Genomic DNA, 21,526 nt, shown 5'->3' with positions numbered 1-21,526 from the left:
CAGAGCAGCACAGAGTTATTTTTCATTTGTATTTCTATTCCCTTAACATTTTAGCAACTATCTCTAACTTCTGAATACTTGCACTAACCCAAATAAAAGTCTATATGAATGTTCATTTTAACTTTACATCCTGCACCAAACTGAGCTTATAACGACTACTTACCACTTTATACAGGCAGCAACATTTCTCAAAAGGCATTCTGGGATAATAACTTAGGGAAAAAGAGGAACAACAATAAAAATATTTCTTACTATAGTATTTTTTAGTATAAAAAATTATAACAGTTTTGCCCAGTTTTTCCATTTTATTAGAAAAATAAATACAATTTAAACAGACATAGTGTAATGCAAGATGATGTTTAGAAAGAATTTAAAAGACAAAATCCTGATTTTCTTTACCTCTGACTATTTCATTTGAATCAGATCTGTGTCACAGTCATGACACTTTATAGTTACAATATTTATTTATTGAGAAATGCTTCATAGAAAGTTATTTGTACCACAGATTTTGCTATTGCAGATCCATTCAACAGCCTTGTGTGTGAGAGTGATAAGTATACACAGGCATGTTCATTCAAGTTGCTGGAAACCTGACAACTTTGTAGCTCACAAGAATTCAGATAATTGGAAAACTCAAATTGCTGCCCATTATTGCACCCCCGTGTAGATGTGATGATCCATAAGCAAAGGTCTGGATAATATCCTGGGGAAAATAGCTCCTTTTAAACTAGATCCCCTTCCTGGTATAACTGATAACAGCTGTGTGCCACTGTCACAAACATCTATGCCAATGCCATCCTGACATGGCAGGACAGGCAATTGGAATGTGCTCATTGTGCTGTGAAAGGGCTGGCACCTATACATGCACAACTGGTTTGTGTGATGAAAAAATGAATTAAGCATCAGCTGGATTCTGGCACATTATTTCATGAATGCAGAGAATAAATGCAGCCAGACAGAAATGGCATTCTACAGCAAGTACATTTAAGCTACATTATTATGTAGCTTAAATGTACTTGCTGTAGAATGCCATTTCTGTCTGGCTGCATTTATTCTCTGCATTCATGAAATAATGTGCCAGAATCCAGCTGATTAACAGACCCAAGGAATGACTTTTAAAACATTATTCAAGCGTCAGAACCAGAGAACAGAAACTGCAATTACATTTACAAATAATTTTTAAATCTTTGAAAAATGAATGAATGTATTTTGAAAAGTTGCTTAGAATTTAATGATCTTTTCTTGTACAAAAAACGTTTGGGCGCCAAATCTCATTTCAGGGACTTTTTCAAGGTCGCAATTTTTTTTTTTACTCAATAGAAAACAAACCATGCTTTTCTCCCACTTTGTTTAATTTATCAACATTTCTCACAACGTCTTGCCAATGTTTTATCACTCCACTTACAAAAGAATTCTCGAGCTGCTTTACCAGTAAAGGCTATGAAAACTTTAAAGATCTGTATAAATGTCGATTTTGAGGAGTGTTTCTTTATTGAGACACTCCTCCCTTTCTCTGTGCCACCATATCATGCCAGTCACAAACAAACTTTGTCTTTGCTGCTTTCCAAAATCTTCTAGTCAGTCTACTAATTCAGTTCCAGAAAACTATGGGAAGAGGCGAAGGCCTCACGTCACTGTTGGCAAGTGCAGCCAAAACCCAATGTTAATGGATTTTCTCTAAGTGTGCCCATATGGTTTTTCTCTGCACAGTCTACATTATGTTTTGCTTTGTAGTAAGTATGATGTTATATTACTAATGGTCAAGATTTTTTTTGCATTTAAAGTGCCTGTAAACACCACAAGATGGTGGTATTTTATTGCGATTGTGGCACATGCCATTGCCAAAGCAAGCTGCTGATGGAAATCTGCCACATACAGATGAAGCACTGTTAGTTACAGCACAATGGCCATTTTACTGTGTGGCAACAGTGAAGCCAAATATGATTTTCCTTTGTTTAATACACATGCCACATTGGAAATGGAATGGCATGATCCAACCGATTATGACTCTCCATTTCACAGTGCTTGATCTTGAGCCAAAACAATATACCTATGTCTATGAGATATAAATAAAATAAATAAGAGAAAGGATTATGCCTTTCTATGTTTGGTAGCAACAAGACTTCAACAATCTTTAAATGTTGATCCAAAAGAAGACTGGCATGCCTAGGAAAGTCAAGAGGCACATGGAACAAAAAATAATTATTATTTTAAAGATATTAATAATTTATTTTTATATCAAATATCAAGTGATCTCTTTATTCATTGGTAACATGTGTGTGCATAAATGTAATTGTAAACAAAGGGGGCCCATGTACTAAGGTTTTGTGAGAAAAGATAGAATTGTTTTTTATGATTTATAGATTTGCATATGTTGTTTTGTTTTTTTCTCGAAAAGTTCGAGAAACAAATAAGCATTCTGGTTTTATAAAACTTTATTAGACTGGTTTTTTAGTCTGCTAAAAAGCAGGCCAGGTTTAAGCTGCTAAGAGCCATTGAGTCCTAAGGAGGTTTAGAAGAGTAGAGGAGTAGAATAGTCCTTGATAGTGCTTGATGCCTGTCCTTGACACATTTTCAAGGGGAAGTTAATCCCATCATTGTTTTCTATTTCACACATTTTCAAGGGGAAGCTAATCCCATCATTGTTTTCTATTTCACACATTTTCAAGGGGAAGCTAATCTCATCATTGTTTTCTATTTCACACATTTTCAAGGGGAAGTTAATCCCATCATTGTTTTCTATTTCACACATTTTCAAGGGGAAGCTAATCTCATCATTGTTTTCTATTTCACACATTTTCAAGCTAAAAACATACAAAAACACCCTTTGCTGAAACCAAGGTTTTTGTGGATACACACAATCCCAGTAGAACTTTTCAGTTAAAGACAGGAAAAGTCTTTACTTGTGTAAGATACAGTGGCTTTTATGAGACTATGACTCTAACTCACTAAAATTTGTAAGTGCTTTAAACTGGCTTTGTTCTTCAATTAAAAAAAAGTTTGACATGTATTCATATTATGTATTCTTTGTCTAGAACCGCTAGATAACTGGAACAGAGAGCTGAGACAGATGCACAAGAGATATTATATTAGTTATCCCTTTTAGGTCAGCAAATAAATCTGGACATTTGCAAGTAAAGGTGGGACATTTGCAAGTAAAGGTGGGACATTTGCAAGTAAAGGTGGGACATTTGCAAGTAAAGGTGGGACATTTGCAAGTAAAGGTGGGACATTTGCTAAACCAATCGTGTTTTCTTTTACACAAATGTAACATCTATGTTTTAATGCGGGTAAGATCGTATCTTGCTTTTTTCTTCCTTGGGGAGATTGTTTTTTGATTGTTTACTTTCTTTCAAACTTTTTTTGTTTTGCTTAAAACATAGCCATTTTGTTTTCCATTGACTTGAAAAAACAGGTAATTATACTGGCTTCCCATTATTCCTATTCATTGGTCTTCTGTTTTCTGAGAGACCTTGGAAGAACATTATTTTTTAGGAACAGACATTTGCAGAAGTTGTCGCTTACAGAATGGGGCAAATAAATTCCAATGAGGTAGAGAATCCATAAGTTTTTTCCCGCGTAATATTTTACTTTAGGATTCTCAGATATTATGGCATCTGTAATGCTGTCTATGACTGGGCTAAAGTCAGAACAGGCTGTGTCTCCATATTTCAGGAACCGATTTTGGGTTTCTGTGATGTATTCCTCCCCGTATTCCTGGAGTAGTTCAATGGGCAGATTGGCCAACAGCTTTTTGTGCTGGTTCTCCCAATGGATATGATTATCATGAGCACCTAGAAATTGTTAGAAAGTCATAAAAGAGACAAAACTATTAAACAGGTAACATTAAGCATAAAACATTAAATATAACAGTAAACAGTAGAGTCAATAGAAGTAATATTCAGTTGTCTGACATTACAGGAACAGGCTAACATTCAGGTACCTACAGCAGGGAAAATAAGTATTGAACATGTTAACGTTTTTTCAGTAAATATATTTCTAATGGGTCTATTGACATGAAATTTACACCAGATGTTGATAACAACCCAAGTAATCCACACATAAAAGAAATCAAAACAAATAAGTCCATAAATTAAGTTATTTGAATGTCATTACACAGGGAATAAGTATTGAACACGCTTACTAAAATGTATTTAATACTTGGTAGAAAAGCCTTTTTTTGGTAATGACAGCTTCAAGGCGCCTCCTTTATTAAGAAACTAGCCGCATGCATTACTCAGGTGTGATTTTTGCCCATTATTTGATACAAATTTGATTGAACTCTATGAACTCTGATCTTTAATTCTTTCCATAGATTTAAATTAGATTCAAGTCAGGTGATTGACTGGGCAATTCTAGCAGCTTTATTTTCTTTCTCTGAATCCAATTGAAAGTTTCCTTGGCTGTGTGTTTGGAATCATTGTCTTGCTTAAATGTTCACCCTCATTTCATCTTCAGCATCCTGGTTGATGGCAGCAGAATCAAGAATGTCCCAGTACATTTCTCCATTCATTCTTCCTTCAATTATATGAAGTCTGCCAGTACCATATGCTAAAAAAACAGCCCCACACCATGATGTTCCCACCTTCCAACTTCACTGTTGGTATGGTGTTTTTGGGCTAATGTGTAGTGCCATTTCTCCTCCAAACATGGTGTGTGCAATGACATCCAAAGAGTTCAATTTTGATCTCATCTGACCAGACTATATTTTCCCAGAAATTGGCTTGTCCAAATGTTGTGCATCAGTGGAGTCTTGCATCATGAACGTGCATAAAGGCCATGTCGGTTGGGTGCATTACTTATTGTTTTCTTTGAAACAACTGTACCTGCTAATTCAAGGTCTTTCTGAAGCTCTCTGCAATCCTTGGCTCTTGGACAACTCTTCTGATTATTCTTTTGACTCTTCTGTCAGAAATCTTGGAAGGAGCACCTGGTTGTGGGCAGTTTATGGTGAAATTATGTTCTTTCCACTTCCGGATTATGGCCCCAGTGCTCACTGGAACATTCAGAAGCGTAGAAATGCATCTGTAACCAATGCCATCAGTATGTTTTGCAACAATAATGTTGCAAAGGTCTTTAAAGAGCTCTTTGCTATTACCTATCCTGAGATGCTTCTTGTGTGATACCTTGGTAATGAGAAACCTTTATACAGGCCAATTAGGACTAAACCAGCTGATATTAATTTACACTTTTACACTGATAGGGGGCAGGATTGCTTTCTTAATACTGGCAGATTTCAGCAGGTTACTTGGGTTGTTAACAACATCTGGTGTAAATTTCACGTCAATAGCCCCATTTGAAATATATTTACTGAGAAAAACATTGACGTGTTCAATACTTGCTTTCCCCACTGTATATATACTTTACAAAATGTTTAATTGCATTAATGCCATATAATACACATGCACCAAGCAAGGTCTGTAGGAGCGAAGGCCTGCGAATAACACTTAGTTGCCTATTGAGGAAGCTCACTAAAGCCATGTACCTCCAAAAAGTTCAAAAGTGTAATGGATATAATAAAAAGTAAGAAACACTGAATTCTGCAAATAAGAGCTAAAGAAAAAAAAAAAATAGGATGCTCATATTGTCATCATAAGTTAAGCTACACCCTAACCCTACATGCTTACTTTGTCTGCTCCTTGTTTAAGTACTGGGACAGAAAATACAGTATTTATCCTGGTCTGACCAAATAATTGTTTTCTGCACAATAAGCAAATATTGTTTTTTCAATCCTTGGTGAACATAAATAACAAGAAAAAATACACGAAATATGTAGAAAATGATTTTACTGATGAAATAGGTTTAAAAGGCTGCACTTACTGCCAGCAGTGGAGAATAGCTAAAGGTCAATTGTGTTACGGTTACAAAAAAATTGTATGAGTTATTGAATGATGGGTAAAATAACAACTTTTAAATGCTGGTGCAGTGAGTCAGAAGTACCCCCAACCCCCTTGGCAACAAGCCAAGGGGGCTGCCATGTTAGTCCTGCAACGCGATTGTTGCAGGACCTGACTTCTAACAGCAGACACGATCACACTTTACCCAGTAACTTGGTTGGAAACTTGAAGTAGAAAGACAGTGCCTATTCTGGATTCAAAAAATAGTTCATAAAAAGTGAAATATTTGGCCTTGAAATCTAAAGTATGCCGATTTCTGGAGCAGTGCTTTGGAAAGTTAGTAGTGTACTGCCGGGAGTTTTTGACTCCAAGAGACACTGGATTTCAAAATCAGTTGTATTTTTGTGCATAAAATAAATAAATTTTTCTGATATATGTGTTTTTATTATGGAAAATATTATTTTTCTTCATTTATAGACATTTAGAAGCCTATATCTTGTTACACAAAACATCTAGCATATTTTGAAAGTTTAGGTTGTCCCGAAAAAAATATTGTCTATCTAAACTACTTCCTAGAAAGGGCCCTAAAGTGAAAGAGTGCAAAATGTTCAAAAGCGGTCTGGCAATAAAAATTCCGCTTTCACCAAATCGTCTGGAAGTGAAAGGGTTAAACATTAAACTCACTAGGTTTGATTTGCCACCAATATAATAAATCCTGATAATTACATCTTAGTTAGGATCAAGTACAAGGTACAGGTATAGGACCTGTTATCCAGAATGCTCGGGACCAAGGGTATTCCGGATAAGGGGTCTTTCCGTAATTTGGATCTCCATACCCTTAAGTCTACAAAAAAATCAATAAAACATTAATTAAACCCAATAGAATTGTTTTGCATCCAATAAGGATTAATTATATCTTAGTTTGGATCAATTACAAGGTACTGCTTTATTAATACAGAGAAAAAGGAAATCAGTTTTAAAATTCTGAATGATTTGATTAAAATGGAGTCTATGGGAGATGGGCTTTCCGTAATTCGGAGCTTTCTGGATAATGGGTTTCCGGATAAGGGATCCTATACCTGTACTATTTTATAAAAAAAAAAGGTTTTTAGGATCAAGTACAAGGTACTATTTTATATAAAAAAAAAAAAAAAATTTTTTTTTTTTTTTTTTTTTAAAAACAGAATTATTTGCTTGGGTTTTCAGAATAAAGGAATACCTGTATTATTTACTGTCAAACTGGGTTGTTACAAACCTGTTTTGTATGATGCTGGTAGTATCAAAATGACTTTCACTCCCCATGGCATTAGTTCATGGCGAAATATGTCCATAACTCTATTCAGTGCAGCCTTTGATGATCCATATGCAGCCAGATATGGAAAGGAATGTTCTCCTATAAAAGGAAAAAGTTCTATTCAGCCTTGAGTTCAAAGCCCATCACATAACATTAGCTTAACATGAGCTCCGGCATTTCAAGAACACAAAAAAAAGGCTTCCCTCTTTTAAGTTTTAGCAAAATGGAAGCTTTCCTCTCTTAGGTTTTATAGCTACAGTATTTCCTTTAAAGGCATAACATCGAACATTATTCTAATCAGTGTGGGTAACCATTATTATAGGGGAAGTGTCATTGCTATAAACATGCTTCTTTACATAGCCAAGTTGGCTTTCAGTTCTAGCTGTGTTATCACTGCCAGAGAGCTTGGGACTGGAAAGAATGTGCCAAGCATGGTGGCCACCAACCCTGTTGCATTGTTCTGCATTGTGCCCACCAGATACATGGGAAAAGATCAATTTTTGGGAATCGGGTTGGTGGTTGGAGAGGGAGAACAGGGGCCTGTGCAGTAGGGGAGTTAATGGGTAAAAAGCAATAAGGGGGTCAACTTCCCTTTTAAATATAACCTTCAAAAGTCTAATGTAAACACTTCTAGAGCTGTCTAACCTTTAACAAAAACATCTACTTTCAGATAGTGTCATCACCAATTTATCCTCATTTTATAAATTTTGTTGTTAAACGTGCTATATTAAGTGTAGGGCAGGGTGCCAAGTGCACAAAACAGACACAATCTTTTGTACTTTTTTGTGACCAGCACGTTGAAGAATTGCTGCAGGTCAATGTTTTCCAAAACAGAGTGCACAGTCTTGTGTTGCCTCATCAATACAGAACAGAGCAGTCTGTGTCAGTGGCAGTGCTGTATTTATGAGTGGAGAGAGGCACACTGGCATTCCCAATTCTGCCCCTTGGCTTAAAGAGGACCTGTCACCCTAAGAAATAATTCTAAATTGTTTTCTATTGTGTTTGTCAAGTAAAATAAACTTCACATACACTATAAAAAAAAAAAAAAATTTGTAACATCTATTAAACATAATCAGTAATGACAGTTTACATAGTTTCAGTAAAAAAAAACATGTAATATTGCTGTCTTTGATTCATGTATTATTGATAAAGAGGGATACATAGGGATAGGTTAGATGGTTTATCTTTATTTATAAAAATTATTTTAATCTTATTTTCTTTAGCCTTGGAACTCACAATTGCAGCAAGAAGACAGTCGCCATTTTGTGGACACTGTTATTAAGGCAAGCTTTGTATCCTGCCAAAATCTTGTTTCTGTGCCAGTATGGGGGGACCTGATGCTCATGCCTATGCACTGGTTACAAAATTAGATGGTAAGGAGGGAGGGGGAATGTGAGGAGAGCAGCAACATGTAAGAAGTTCTGAATTCAAAGTGAAAGTAAGTGTCTGCCCCGCCTCTATGCCTTAGGCATAGAGGCGGGGCAGGCAATATGAGATTGACAGCTGGGATTTTTAAATGCTTTTATAATGGGTATAGATGTGTTAATAAAATAATGAGTTTGGGTTTCATGTTTAATTTGAAAAGGACTGTTCTTATACAGCTTTTTATGCCTGGGTGACAAGTGTCATTTATATGCGCAAGCTAGGGAGTGCTGGTGGCCGCAGCCCACAGTAGAGCCCATCTGACAATTAACAGATTGTAGAAGCAGTGCTGCCTTGCACCTACCAGTGCTGCACTCTGCATCTAAATGTGAACTTTAAATGAGCGTGATGCATTTTATGCCCTTTAGTGCTCTTGCACTTACACCTGTGATCATGTAAGTGAGCATGTTTTGTTCTGTGCATTTACCTGCTGGACTGCCCACTGTAACAATTCTTCCTTTGGCATAACGGATAAAAGGCAATAAAGCCTGGGTTAGCTCCAGAGTACCAAAAAAATTTACATCCATACAGGCTTTGTAGGTGGACATCAGGGTCAACTCAGCATCTCCAAAGTGAGCACAGTATCCAGCATTGTTAATTAATGCCCAGAGACCTAATAAACCAAGAGAAAGCTTTAGAGCTCAGTTAACAACAATATACCACAATTTGGCAAAACATAATAAAAAAGACATAACCTTAAGTTGCTGCAAAACATTTTTAACATGGCCAGATGGGCTTCCAATACAGTACTGCAATGCCATTGTTTTTTTATACTCCAGTCATTAAGGAAGTTACAGATTTAAAAAGTATTAATTTTAAACAAATAGGCAAGCGCTATTGCTTCTCTTGGGTCCTTATTCCCGCGTGGGCTAGCAACTACAATCAGTAATTTTCTGGGCAGACAAAAAGCATTGATATAAAGTAATTAAAATAATAATTAAATCATCCAATTTCAAGTCTTGTAGGTCCATCTTATAAATTATAGCAGGAGCTTATATTTGGAATTTTTGATGTTTATGTTGTAACATTCAAAGTTTTTTCAGTATTGGTAGCCTGGACCGGGGAAAACGTTGACATTATTCCTACACCATGCTTATATTGCTACTGTGCACCCTTGATGTGTCGATACACTCAAATGCATTCGATACACACATAATTTAGAATCTCATCCACCACAATTGTCTGTTAATAGCACCACTTGTTAGCTATCCACAGATTCCATAGCATATACCTGAAGTAACTTAATTGCTTAGTTCTATGACCGTTTATCTGGGGAGAGGGGGTTAAATAGTCAGAAACCCAGTAAAGCCTAATGGGCATAACATTTTATTGACGGATTCTTCTCACGAAGGTAGCCAAATAAAAAGACGACAATAGCTAATGAATGTAACATATATATGTGCACTCAGTAACAGTATCCTGTGTGCAGGATAAAGACCGGCTGTACATTCACCCTGCTCCATAACTTCACACTCTTTGACACTCACGTATCTAAAGAGAAATCTTATTAAGTTTTGAACTGTTGCCAGGTTTGCCACAGAAAAAGCTGGCAATAATCACATGCATGCTGGCTCACATAAAAAAGGCATTGTACTGTTTATTCCAGGAAATGTTCTGTTATCTGATTTTGGCTTACGTGTTTATTACAGGTTAAGGCTCATGAATCTCCTTTAGAGGAATGCAGTTCTTGTGTGGGAGAGGTGGTAAAATATAAACACACAAGTGAATGTCAAAGATTAATATCTAAAAATAAAAGAAAACACAACAGCAATTTGGCACGTAAAGGGAAACTAGTAAATTATTATGGATATTCTGGACAAAAGTTACTGGACAAAGGACTGGATGTAATCACTGTCTGTTTAATAGAAAAAGGACCAAGCTACTCATATGAAAGACAACCTTTCATATGCACCAGGTATAAATAAGGCATGCCTTGACAGAAAAAAAATGGACATTATCTTGTCCTTCCATAAGGAATAATGAATCGGTTTTACAGTAATAACTGCAGATTTCACACAGCCCGTACTGGCCTGCTCTTCTGTGTCTCCAAAGAGCCAATCCAGGACAATTCCCAGAGGTTTTACTAATGGCATCAAAGCAAAAATCCACCAATGGTATTTTAAAATTATTAGTAAATTCCACAAGTTTTGATGGCATCAATAACGGTGCAACTGTGTTATTTGCTTTGTGGCAATGCATGCAGAGCAGGAAACACGTTAGTGTCCAGTTTATTAAGGGTAAGACAACTACTTGTGTAGGTGAAACATTCAAAGGGAAATAATGCCTTTGTATTGCAAACCATCTGTGTGAACAGTGTTTAAATGTGTTCCTTTTTTCACTTTTCATTTGTGCTTGTAAATAAGCCTTAGGTTTGCACACAGATGCAATGGTTTTTGCCGGATAATGTTATTTATATTGTGAACTTATTAGCAATGTCATATTTCTATTTCTGAATCTAGATCTACGCTTGCAAGTGTGCTGTTAGTCAGCTGGAAGCAGATGCTTTTGCAGTGTCATTACCTGTATCACACGACTATGTCATTGATTTACTCATCTTGGTAACTCTAAAACACCCTGTTCAAAGGTAAACTATTCCTTTATATATTTATTTAGGTTTTGTTTATCACTCTTCCTGTTCACAGGAGAAAGCTTGATACAGTGCATCTCATCGGACAGGGAGCTAAAGTTAAAACCACTAAGAATTATCTCACCCCTTCCAGCTGTGTGCAACTTTGTCGTCTGCTGAGCCTTTTGGATGTCCTCTTGTTTGGTTAGGTCCATTTGTATGATTGTTAGGTTATCTGAACATATTTTTCTAAGTTTCCTGGCTCCTGGGCTTTCGAGATTCAATACAGTAGCAATGACTTTAAATCCCATAGAGTCCAGTTTATGAGCGGCAACGTTTCCAAATCCTGAATCACAGCCTGGAAATAAGCAGATTTGATCATTTGTAGATAAGGAAATCTTCATGTATAGTTTTTAATACCATTTACAGTTTAGGAGAAAAAAACAACTCCCATGAATTTCCATGTCGTTCAATTTACCCCTCGGTTATGCTGGCCCAAAGTAGTTGGAAATCTTTTTCCTGACCATTCATTAAATATCAAACTGGAGAGTCCTGAAGAATTAAACTGCCAATGTCATCATTACCACTCACTTAAAATACTTAGGCATCATAAATCTGTTCCTTAATTTGAATTCCTGGTTCCACCTAAGAACCCCAATGCATGAAGCCATTCTTTTATGTTTCTCTGAACTATTCCAGTTATTCTGTGTCTTTCTCCTTAATTGTCTATTTAGCATACATTAGACATTATTAATAATAATAATAATAATAATAATAATAGTACATTTATTTTGTGCTGTACAAAAAAAAAAATGGGTGTATGCAAGGAACGTAAAGATTGCATAAAAAAAGCAATCCATAACTGATACAAGAAGTAAAGAGGGGATTCTCCAAAAGAGTTGACTTCAAATGTGTGGTCATTATACATATAAAGATAAATGCTTGCATTCTTTGAATTTGGTCTCTTCACTAAACTGGTAGCAGGTCAGGCCATGTGGGGAACCAGAACTATCACTTTCCATATGTGGAACCATAACAGTCACTCTCCAAATGAGAATCTGATCTATCTATAAAATCAGGCCACTGGATGGTCTATGTGTTCTGATCTTTGGTCCAGGAGTCAATATTTTAGATGGGCCTTAGTTGGATTTAATTTAGACCTGAAAGTAAATATGCATGTTCATTGGGTACAGTGGCACACCTCGCAGTGCTAGCTGCTACACTACGGTATAAAGAGGATAGCTGAAGATAGAGTCTATGCTGGGCTCGGAGAGGTAGTGGCCTGAAAATGTGGAAGGCTATTATGCCAGACAGCAACATCCATTACTGGGGCCCCCTCAAAATGATCCAAACTGGGCCCCACACTTGGTAAGATTGGCCCTGTGCAGGTGATCATTGTTCAGTTTAGTCTTTATAAGGGTAGTTAATCTTAAAATTAACTTTTAGTATAGTGTAAACTAGTGATGCACCAAATCCACTTTTTCGGATTTGGCTGAATACCATACCAAATCCGAATCTTAATTACCATGTGGTAATTAGTTTACAGAAGGGTTAAACCTTCATTAGCATATGCTAATTAGGGTACGGAAAGAGCATGTCAGTTGGGGGAATTAAGGTTATTGCCGTCTATTTTAGACACTTAAAATATATTCTTAGTTCTTTCCTTTAACAAAGGGCAGACTTTGCCTGACAAATCTGGCTCTTTGCCACAGCAGAACTGGTTAGCAACCATGCTTTAAGTAAGCTTTGGCATGCCTGTAGAAAAATCTATATCCCTGAGGCATATATTATATATATATATATATACACATACATATATTCATACACACACACACACAGGTATTGGACCCCTTATCCAGAAACTCATTATGCAGAAAATTCCAAATTACGGAAAGGCCATCTCCCATAGACTCCATTTTAATTAAATAATTCACATTTTGTTTCCTTTTTCTCTGTTTTAATAAAACAGAACCTTGTACTTGATCCCAACTAAGATATAACTAATCATTATTGGAGGCAAAACAATCCTGTTGGGTTTAATTACTGTTTAAATATTGTTTTTAGCAGACTTTAGGTAGGAGTCTTATTCGGAAAACCCCAGGTCCCGAGTATTCCGGATAATGGGTCCCATACCTGTATATATATATATATATATATACACAGTATATATATATATATTATATATATATATATATATATTTATAAATATATATTTATTAAACTGAGTTAAAACAGTTGGCTCAGTTATATAAGCATATATATTTACATATTTAAAACATATATGGTGTTGAGATTTTTCTATTTGTGGTGCTGTGTTTTGAGGGACAGCAATGAAAACTTGTTAATTTTATGCTAGGGGTGTGTGGAAAGCCTTATCTTGTCTATTATGGTATTGAAATGACAACCCTCTTCTTCTATCTAGTAGCCCAACTCAGAACTTGATGCAGATTCTGTCACAGACTATTGGTGGTATGTGATTAAACCTGAGAAAAACTGAAATACTATTTGTATAGAAAAATACTACTTTTAAATAAACAAACTGTACATCTAGCCAATAATAACAAAATCTGCTGATGCAAATACAATCTGTTCTGTGCACTGGAAATATGCTGCTGAAATATGTATTAGCTTTGGCAAAAGATGCCACCATTGCAGAAAAAAAGGAATATTTTCAATATTGATTTTAAACTGGAAAAATCATTAGGCTACGGTGAGACAAGGCTGTTTCTAGGCCTACAGATAAACGCAGGCCGACAAACAGTCTGAACACTAACCTCTGCTCCTTGTTTTTTGCACTTTCAGCCACTGCTTTGGCCTGGGTGCAGACACACAAAGCAGATTTCAGGCAAAAATACATTTCTCTAGCAATTCTGCTCTGTTTCCCTGCCTGCATTTCTCCGCAGGCCAACAAACAGGCTGGTCTGACTTTATATGTTCCTATGCTGACCAATGAAACAGTTCCACTATTAGTTGTAAATCTGTATCTTGAATGCAGACATGGCTACAGGTCTGATAGGGAAATGTTACCTTGATGTGTCTAAATGAAATGAAATGTGATAGTTATCTCCTAATTCAATTTCAGATTTTCCACAGAGCTAAATTCCATTCAATGAGAAAAACGTATCTCACTGGTTATGGGAAGTCTATAGGAAAAAGTTTAAAACTGAATTAGAAAAGTTATTTTTCCTTAAATTGAATCTTGTCCATATGTTTTAATGCAATAAACCATAAAATGTTGTCTTATGGAATTGAATCAGGCCCATTGAGCAAATGTGTATTTACATCACCTACATTTTGTTGGATAAAGGGGCTGATTTACTACTAGTTTTTTTTGGCCTTCAAATCGACATGGTATAAATCTGAATTAAACTTGATCATTGTTGTATTTATAAAATGTCACAATAATGCTGTTATCAGTGGTATGAAAATTCCATGTTTACATTAGAAAATCACAAATTATTTTAGCAGAATGTATAGTTAGCATTCAAAAATTTCAAATTTGATGTAATTGCAGCTGGGCGTTTTAAGCAGTTTCCACAATTACAGACAGAATTTGGCCTGCACAACCATATGCTGTTTAGGTTCCTACAATTACGACATGCACTTAACGCACAATTCTCAGGTAATGTCCCAGATATAACGGTAACGTCACTAGAGCGATACCGGAGGCGCCTTGACCTCACTAAACAAGTGAGCTGGTTCTACACTATTCTCTTGCAAGATGACTTTGACCCACACAAGTATTTCGCCCGCAAGTGGCAACAGGACCTCCCACACTTAGAGAAGGACTCCTGGAAAGAAATCCTAAACCAAATACCAGATACCAATATCTCCTCCAGGGATAGATATATACACACTAAGTTTCTCAATCGAGTCTACCTGACCCCTCACAGGCTGGCCCAAATTTACCCGGGCTACCCAGATATATGCCCTAAATATAACTTCGAACAAGGCACATACATGCACGTCTTCTGGGACTGTACTGAGATCCAAACATTCTGGTCTGAGATACTGAACTACAGTACTGCAGTTTTAGGACTCCCACATATCCGCTCCCCCACTTTATGCTTACTCGGATGCACGGAAGGACCATCAATTAACAGATATGAGGAACTATGCCTCCTCCAAATCCTACACTTTGCCAAAAAAGCAATCCTAATGACCTGGAAGGTGACAGTCCCCCCAACTTTGGGCTTCTGGAAAAAACTCATCAACGACACGCTTCCCAGTCAAAAGCTAACATACTTGGCCAGAGGATGCCCAGATAAATTTAACAAGATATGGGGCAACTGGATTAAGGACATACACCAACCCGGATTGCAGCCATAAACTACACACGGGACAAAACGAAGAAACACAGAATCACAGATCCAAGACAGAGGAACAAACAAACGGACGCAAAAATAAAAAGCGGACACTTGATTAGTGGACTAAATATTAAGACTCTTTATTGAAACAAAATATCGGGCCATGGTGCAAATACCAAACATAGACAGAATGGAAGCCCAAAACCCTCCCCCCCACCTACACCTCCCTCTCTTCTTACCCCCTTTCTCTCATTGTTATATGTAACTAATTGGAAAATGCAATAAAGAAAATCTTTTAAAAAAAAAATGTCAACGTCAAACGGACATTCATTTCAATGAATCCTCTTTATTTTTCCCAAATAGGAATTGCTCCAGCAGCCATTTTAGATGCATTGCCACTTGGAAAACAATAATGTGTTTAAGTTTCACTTGAAACTGGGTGAAAGAGAAAACAATGATGGGATTATCTTCCCCTTGAAAATGTCAAGGACAAGCTGTCACTGACTATTCTATTCCTCTACTATACTAAAGGTGGCCATACACGCACCGATATTATCGTACGAAACCTCGTTTCGTACGATAATCGGTGCGTGTATGGCATGTCGGCGAGTCGACCGATATCGCAGGAAGCTGCCGATATCGGACGACTCGCCGATCGGACAAGTTTGAAAATTTTGATCGGGCGCCATAGAAGGCGCCTGACCAAAATTCTCCCTTCAGAGCTGAATCGGCAGAAGGAGGTAGAAATCCTATTGTTTCTACCTCCTTACCTGCCGATTCAGCCCTGAATGGTGTGTGGCGGATCTTACGATGTTTCGTGCGACCGATGGTCGTACGAAACATCGTCAGATCGCCACGTGTATGGCCACCTTTAGCCTCCATAGGACTTAATGGTACTCGACAATTTTATATTTTTTTTGCACAAATTGTCGCGCTTTTTGTCGCAAAGTACAAAAAAGTCGCACAATTTAACGAATAAGTCGCAAAAATACGCACAGTGTGAAAATTTCTAAAAAATACAATTTTTTTTGTATTCAGAAGCGATCATACTTTGATAAATGGGCCCCTTAGTGTATCCATGAAGGTTTAGATGAGCTACATTACATTGTAAAAATAAACTGTTGAAGAAGAGCTGGCATCTTGAGGGTTGACAGATGATAGTGGTTATGCAAACTTTAGGATAAAGCCACTAAACCTGGGTGCCACAAACTGGCCCTTATTGTGCTTGGTGCTGCCAGAAGATGTGTATGTTCAAAATTCAGGAAAAGACAGCTGGTTATACAAACAAATGATTTTTGCATGTATGTATTGGAAGGCAGAGCTAACAATCTCTGCATGCTAAAACCACTGTTTTAATTTCCCTATTTTGAATATTGGCAAGTGGCACAGAATAATATTATGTATAATATTATGAAACATCCGACCTAGATGGAATTCAGCCAAAGAATTCAGAACAGTTGCAGCCACAAGCTTATATTTAGTTTTAGACTTCAGGAAAATGAAACACAAATAAATTCCTCCTAACTCTATAAATATGAGACTGAACTTTTAATGCATTGTGGTCGCTACAGCACATCTACAACAAAACGGGTTCCATCCATGTATCAATTAATGACAACCTAGTTTTGGTCTACACCTGCACACTCTAAACAAAGAAAAGGAGAAGAGTCAGACTTTAGTTGCTGGGCAGCTGGTCTACACATAATCTTCCAATGAATAAATTATACTTGCAGTGTCTCGCAAAAAAACTATGCAGACTCCTGACAAATTCTCACATTTTATTGAATAGCAAATCATAAACTAAGGGGGACATTTATTAAGGCACGAATGCTCCGAGCGTATTTTGCACAACAATATCGTACCTTGTGCAACAATTTTGTACGACAAAATCTTATTGCCGCGCAGAGTACGAAAGTTTCGGATTCATTCAAGCTTCATTATCGTGATGTTCCTTGGACCAGGTTGGAGCTGCAGAGTGCCATTGATTCCTATGGGAGGCTTTCAAAATCATGCACAGAAGGATCAAAGTCAGAAAGGTTTTCCCGCTGTTTACAATCGCTCGGTACGAAAATTTTGGATCGCCAATACGATATTATCGTGACTAATACGATTTTTTCATAAGCATTTTCGTGATATTTGCGATCTTCAGAAATTGTATCCAATCTGAATTTTTCCCATTCGGGATTCAAACTCGTGATTTGATGAATGTAGCCCTTAATGTTGTTTTTATACAAAGCATTACATAATAAACATAGTAAGTGTTAAACAAAGATCTGACCCGGCAAGCAAGCTATGCAAGATCCCTCACTGGAGTACTGCAAATCCCATTAGCAAATGGACCCTAGTAGAAGTCTTCTATTTGTGTCAGATATAAAGAGAACATTTATATACAGTGGTGTGAAAAACTATTTGCCCCCTTCCTGATTTCTTATTCTTTTGCATGTTTGTCACACTTAAATGTTTCTGCTCATCAAAAACCGTTAACTATTAGTCAAAGATAACGTAATTGAACACAAAATGCAGTTTTTAAATGAAGGTTTACGTTATTAAGGGAGAAAAAAAACTCCAAATCTACATGGCCCTGTGTGAAAAAGTGATTGCCCCCCTTGTTAAAAAATAACTTAACTGTGGTTTATCACACCTGAGTTCAATTTCTGTAGTCACCCCCAGGCCTGATTACTGTCACACTTGTTTCAATCAAGAAATCACTTAAATAGGAGCTACCTGACACAGAGAAGTAGACCAAAAGCACCTCAAAAGCTAGACATCATTCCAAGATCCAAAGAAATTCAGGAACAAATGAGAACAAAAGTAATTGAGATCTATGAGTCTGGTAAAGGTTATAAAGCCATTTCTAAAGCTTTGGGACTCCAGCGAACCACAGTGAGAGCCATTATCCACAAATGGCAAAAACATGGAACAGTGGTGAACCTTCCCAGGAGTAGCCGGTCGACCAAAATTACCCCAAGAGCGCAGAGACAACTCATCCGAGAGGCCACAAAAGGACAACATCTAAAGAACTGCAGGCCTCACTTGCCTCAATTAAGGTCAGTGTTCATGGCAGATTTCCAAGGCGCAAACCACTTTTAAGCAAAAAGAACATTATGGCTCGTCTCAATTTTGCTAAAAAACATCTCAATGATTGCCAAGACTTTTGGGAAAATACCTTGTGGACCGACGAGACAAAAGTTGAACTTTTTGGAAGGTGCGTGTCCCGTTACATCTGGCGTAAAAGTAACACAGCATTTCAGAAAAAGAACATCATACCAACAGTAAAATATGGTGGTGGTAGTGTGATGGTCTGGGGTTGTTTTGCTGCTTCAGGACCTGGAAGGCTTGCTGTGATAGATGTAACCATGAATTCTACTGTCTACCAAAAAATCCTGAAGGAGAATGTCCGGCCATCTGTTCGTCAACTCAAGCTGAAGCGATCTTGGGTGCTGCAGCAGGACAATGACCCAAAACACACCAGCAAATCCACCTCTGAATGGCTGAAGAAAAACAAAATGGAGACTTTGGAGTGGCCTAGTCAAAGTCCTGACCTGAATCCTATTGAGATGTTGTGGCATGACCTTAAAAAGGCGGTTCATGCTAGAAAACCCTCAAATAAAGCTGAATTACAACAATTCTGCAAAGATAAGTGGGCCAAAATTCCTCCAGAGCGCTGTAAAAGACTCCTTGCAAGTTATTGCAAACGCTTGATTGCAGTTATTGCTGCTAAGGGTGGCCCAACCAGTTATTAGGTTCAGGGGGTAATTACTTTTTCACACAGGGCCATGTAGGTTTGGATTTTTTTTCTCCCTAAATAATAAAAACCCTCATTTAAAAACTGCATTTTGTGTTTACTTGTGTTATCTTTGACTAATAGTTAAATGTGTTTGATGATCAGAAACATTTTGTGTGACAAACATGCAAAAGAATAAGAAATCAGGAAGGGGGCAAATAGTTTTTCACACCACTGTAATTCAATTAAAATGGTGTTACACCCCAGACAACCTGTTCCACTTGTATCAGACAAGTGAGGGAGGAACTGTAGGGAATGGGGGTCACTCACCCATCTTATGGCACTGTCCTAAAATCACCCCCTACTGGCAAATGGTACATAGACTACTACAAAGGGTACACTATTGTAAACAATATTGAACTAAACCCATGGATTTATCTTCTGGGGAACCTTTTCCCACAAGAGATGGTTAGCAGCTACTCAACCACATCCTCTCAGCAGCCTAGAGACTTATAAGTCTCAACTGGAAACAGCAAGGGATTCTCTCTGAAGCCAAACTACAGGACAAAGCCAGGAAATAGAACGGATGAAGCACCTATAGGCCTTTCACAATAACACAAAGCCTAAATTCAACAATGTCTAGAATAATTGGACATACACCTTTCCCACAACTCTCTAGACCTATTAATACTGACTATATGTTGACATTACCATTAAGCTGCTGCCCATTATTCTTATTTTTTTCTAGTTTATGTTATGTAATCTGTCTAAAAGTAATACACATCGATTGCCTTGCTGATTTAATCTCATATCGTTAAAAGTTATGTGTATGGAGACTTACCAGTAACTTAACAATAAAATTTGAGTAAAAAAAACAAAGATCTTAATGTATCCAATCCCCAGACTTTAATATTGTATAGAGCTGCTACCAGCGTTGCACACTGGCAGGGAGTGATTTTATCCCATTCTTCCAGGCAGATTTGGCCTAGGTTGTCAGGTGACATAAATTACCTCTATTTGAGAATAATGAATATTGGTGGTGCACTCCTTTTTAGTGATATATACTACAGTCTAGTGATACTCTACATGTTTTAAGTGGGCAAAACACATAGGGTATTAAGTAATAATATAATAATTGTATTTACTACTTTGAAAACCTCTATTTAAGTATCTGAATGCAAGCACAACAAGTGCAATACAGCTTTCTCTTCATCGCAAATTATATTTTACATTGCATTTTTTTTGTTTTTGTTTCCACCTTTATGTTAAAACAAAATTCAATTTGTAATCCTGCCTTTGGGATTCAATTCTATGTACAGTATTCATGTTTCCCATTTATTTAAAATTTCTTGTTATATTTACTTTATTTGTATTAAATGTATTTTACTTTATCATTTTGCATTGGGATGGTTGGCTTAACCATGAGATCACAGAATACTTTGCAGGTGTAAAATCTAATATACAAGCAAATTAATCCAGAGTTGTCAAATGCTCCAAGGTAAGTATAAACTGTTGAGGCACCAATGGGTATCCCTTCTTTTTCCCCCTGTGCAGTGTTATTGATTCAAAAGTGCATGGAACCCACAAATGGTGTGTACATTATTGTAAATTACTATAGCATTGCCGATGGTATACAAATTAATTGTAACAGACATTTTGGGGCCTTTTTACAAAGGTTTTCTGGGAAAAGTTTGAATTTTTTTAAGTTTTATTTTTTGCAAGATTTATGGATGTGTTTTTTGGTTTCTTTTTTCGAGTATTTTCTCAAAAAATTTGAGATTGAGATTTATAAAACTTTTTGTGATTTTTTTAGACTGACAAAGTATGCAAGGTTTAAGCTGCCAAAAACCATTGAGTCCTGTGGAGACTTAGAATAGTAGAGGAATAGAATACAGCATTGTCCTTGACACATTTTCAAGGGCAAGTTAATCCCATCATTGTTTTCCATTTCACATTTTTCACAGTTAAAAGTCAAACTTAAACACATTATTGTATTCCAAGAATGAGTGCTAATGCTCCTAAAATGGCTGCTGGAGGATTCATGGAAATAAATGGGCATTTACATTTCTCTGTGATTTTTCAGACAATAAACTCAATATTTTTTTGTTTACAAAGGTAGTTTCTTGGTGTAGGCATCTACCAATTGTTAATATTGTACGTTATTCTGTATTGTTTTTACTTTGGAGTTTTTTGGGGTTTTTTTTAGAAGTTTTCTGTTTTATCTAGTTTTAGGATTTAAAGTAAAGTGAACAGGGGGTGCACCTCCACAGTGAAGTTGTCTCCATCCTCGGTCAGTGCTCTTTCTTTGAAAAACCAAACAGCCCAGTGTATATTTATATAGCACACAGCAGCACTATATTCTGCAATCTCAGGTGT

General features: G+C 36.8%; 1 protein-coding gene across 1 annotated transcript in view; it reads right to left on the bottom strand.

The window, feature by feature from the left end:
- Nucleotides 1-290: 290 nt before the first annotated feature.
- hsd11b2 (hydroxysteroid (11-beta) dehydrogenase 2) overlaps nt 291-21,526 on the bottom strand; it is a 36,156-nt gene continuing 14,920 nt past the window's right edge. Inside the window, exons 2-5 of the mRNA XM_002937320.5 lie at nt 11,265-11,477; nt 8,981-9,166; nt 7,093-7,230; nt 291-3,794 (exon numbers count right to left, since the gene is read on the bottom strand). Coding sequence (XP_002937366.1) covers nt 3,442-3,794; nt 7,093-7,230; nt 8,981-9,166; nt 11,265-11,477 — 890 coding nt within the window. The 3' untranslated portion in view covers nt 291-3,441. The remainder of the gene's footprint in view (nt 3,795-7,092; nt 7,231-8,980; nt 9,167-11,264; nt 11,478-21,526) is intronic.

Source organism: Xenopus tropicalis, chromosome 4 (assembly GCF_000004195.4).
Source record: "Xenopus tropicalis strain Nigerian chromosome 4, UCB_Xtro_10.0, whole genome shotgun sequence".
Taxonomy (NCBI): Eukaryota; Metazoa; Chordata; class Amphibia; order Anura; family Pipidae; genus Xenopus; species Xenopus tropicalis.
This window is presented reverse-complemented; position numbering and strand designations above follow the sequence as displayed.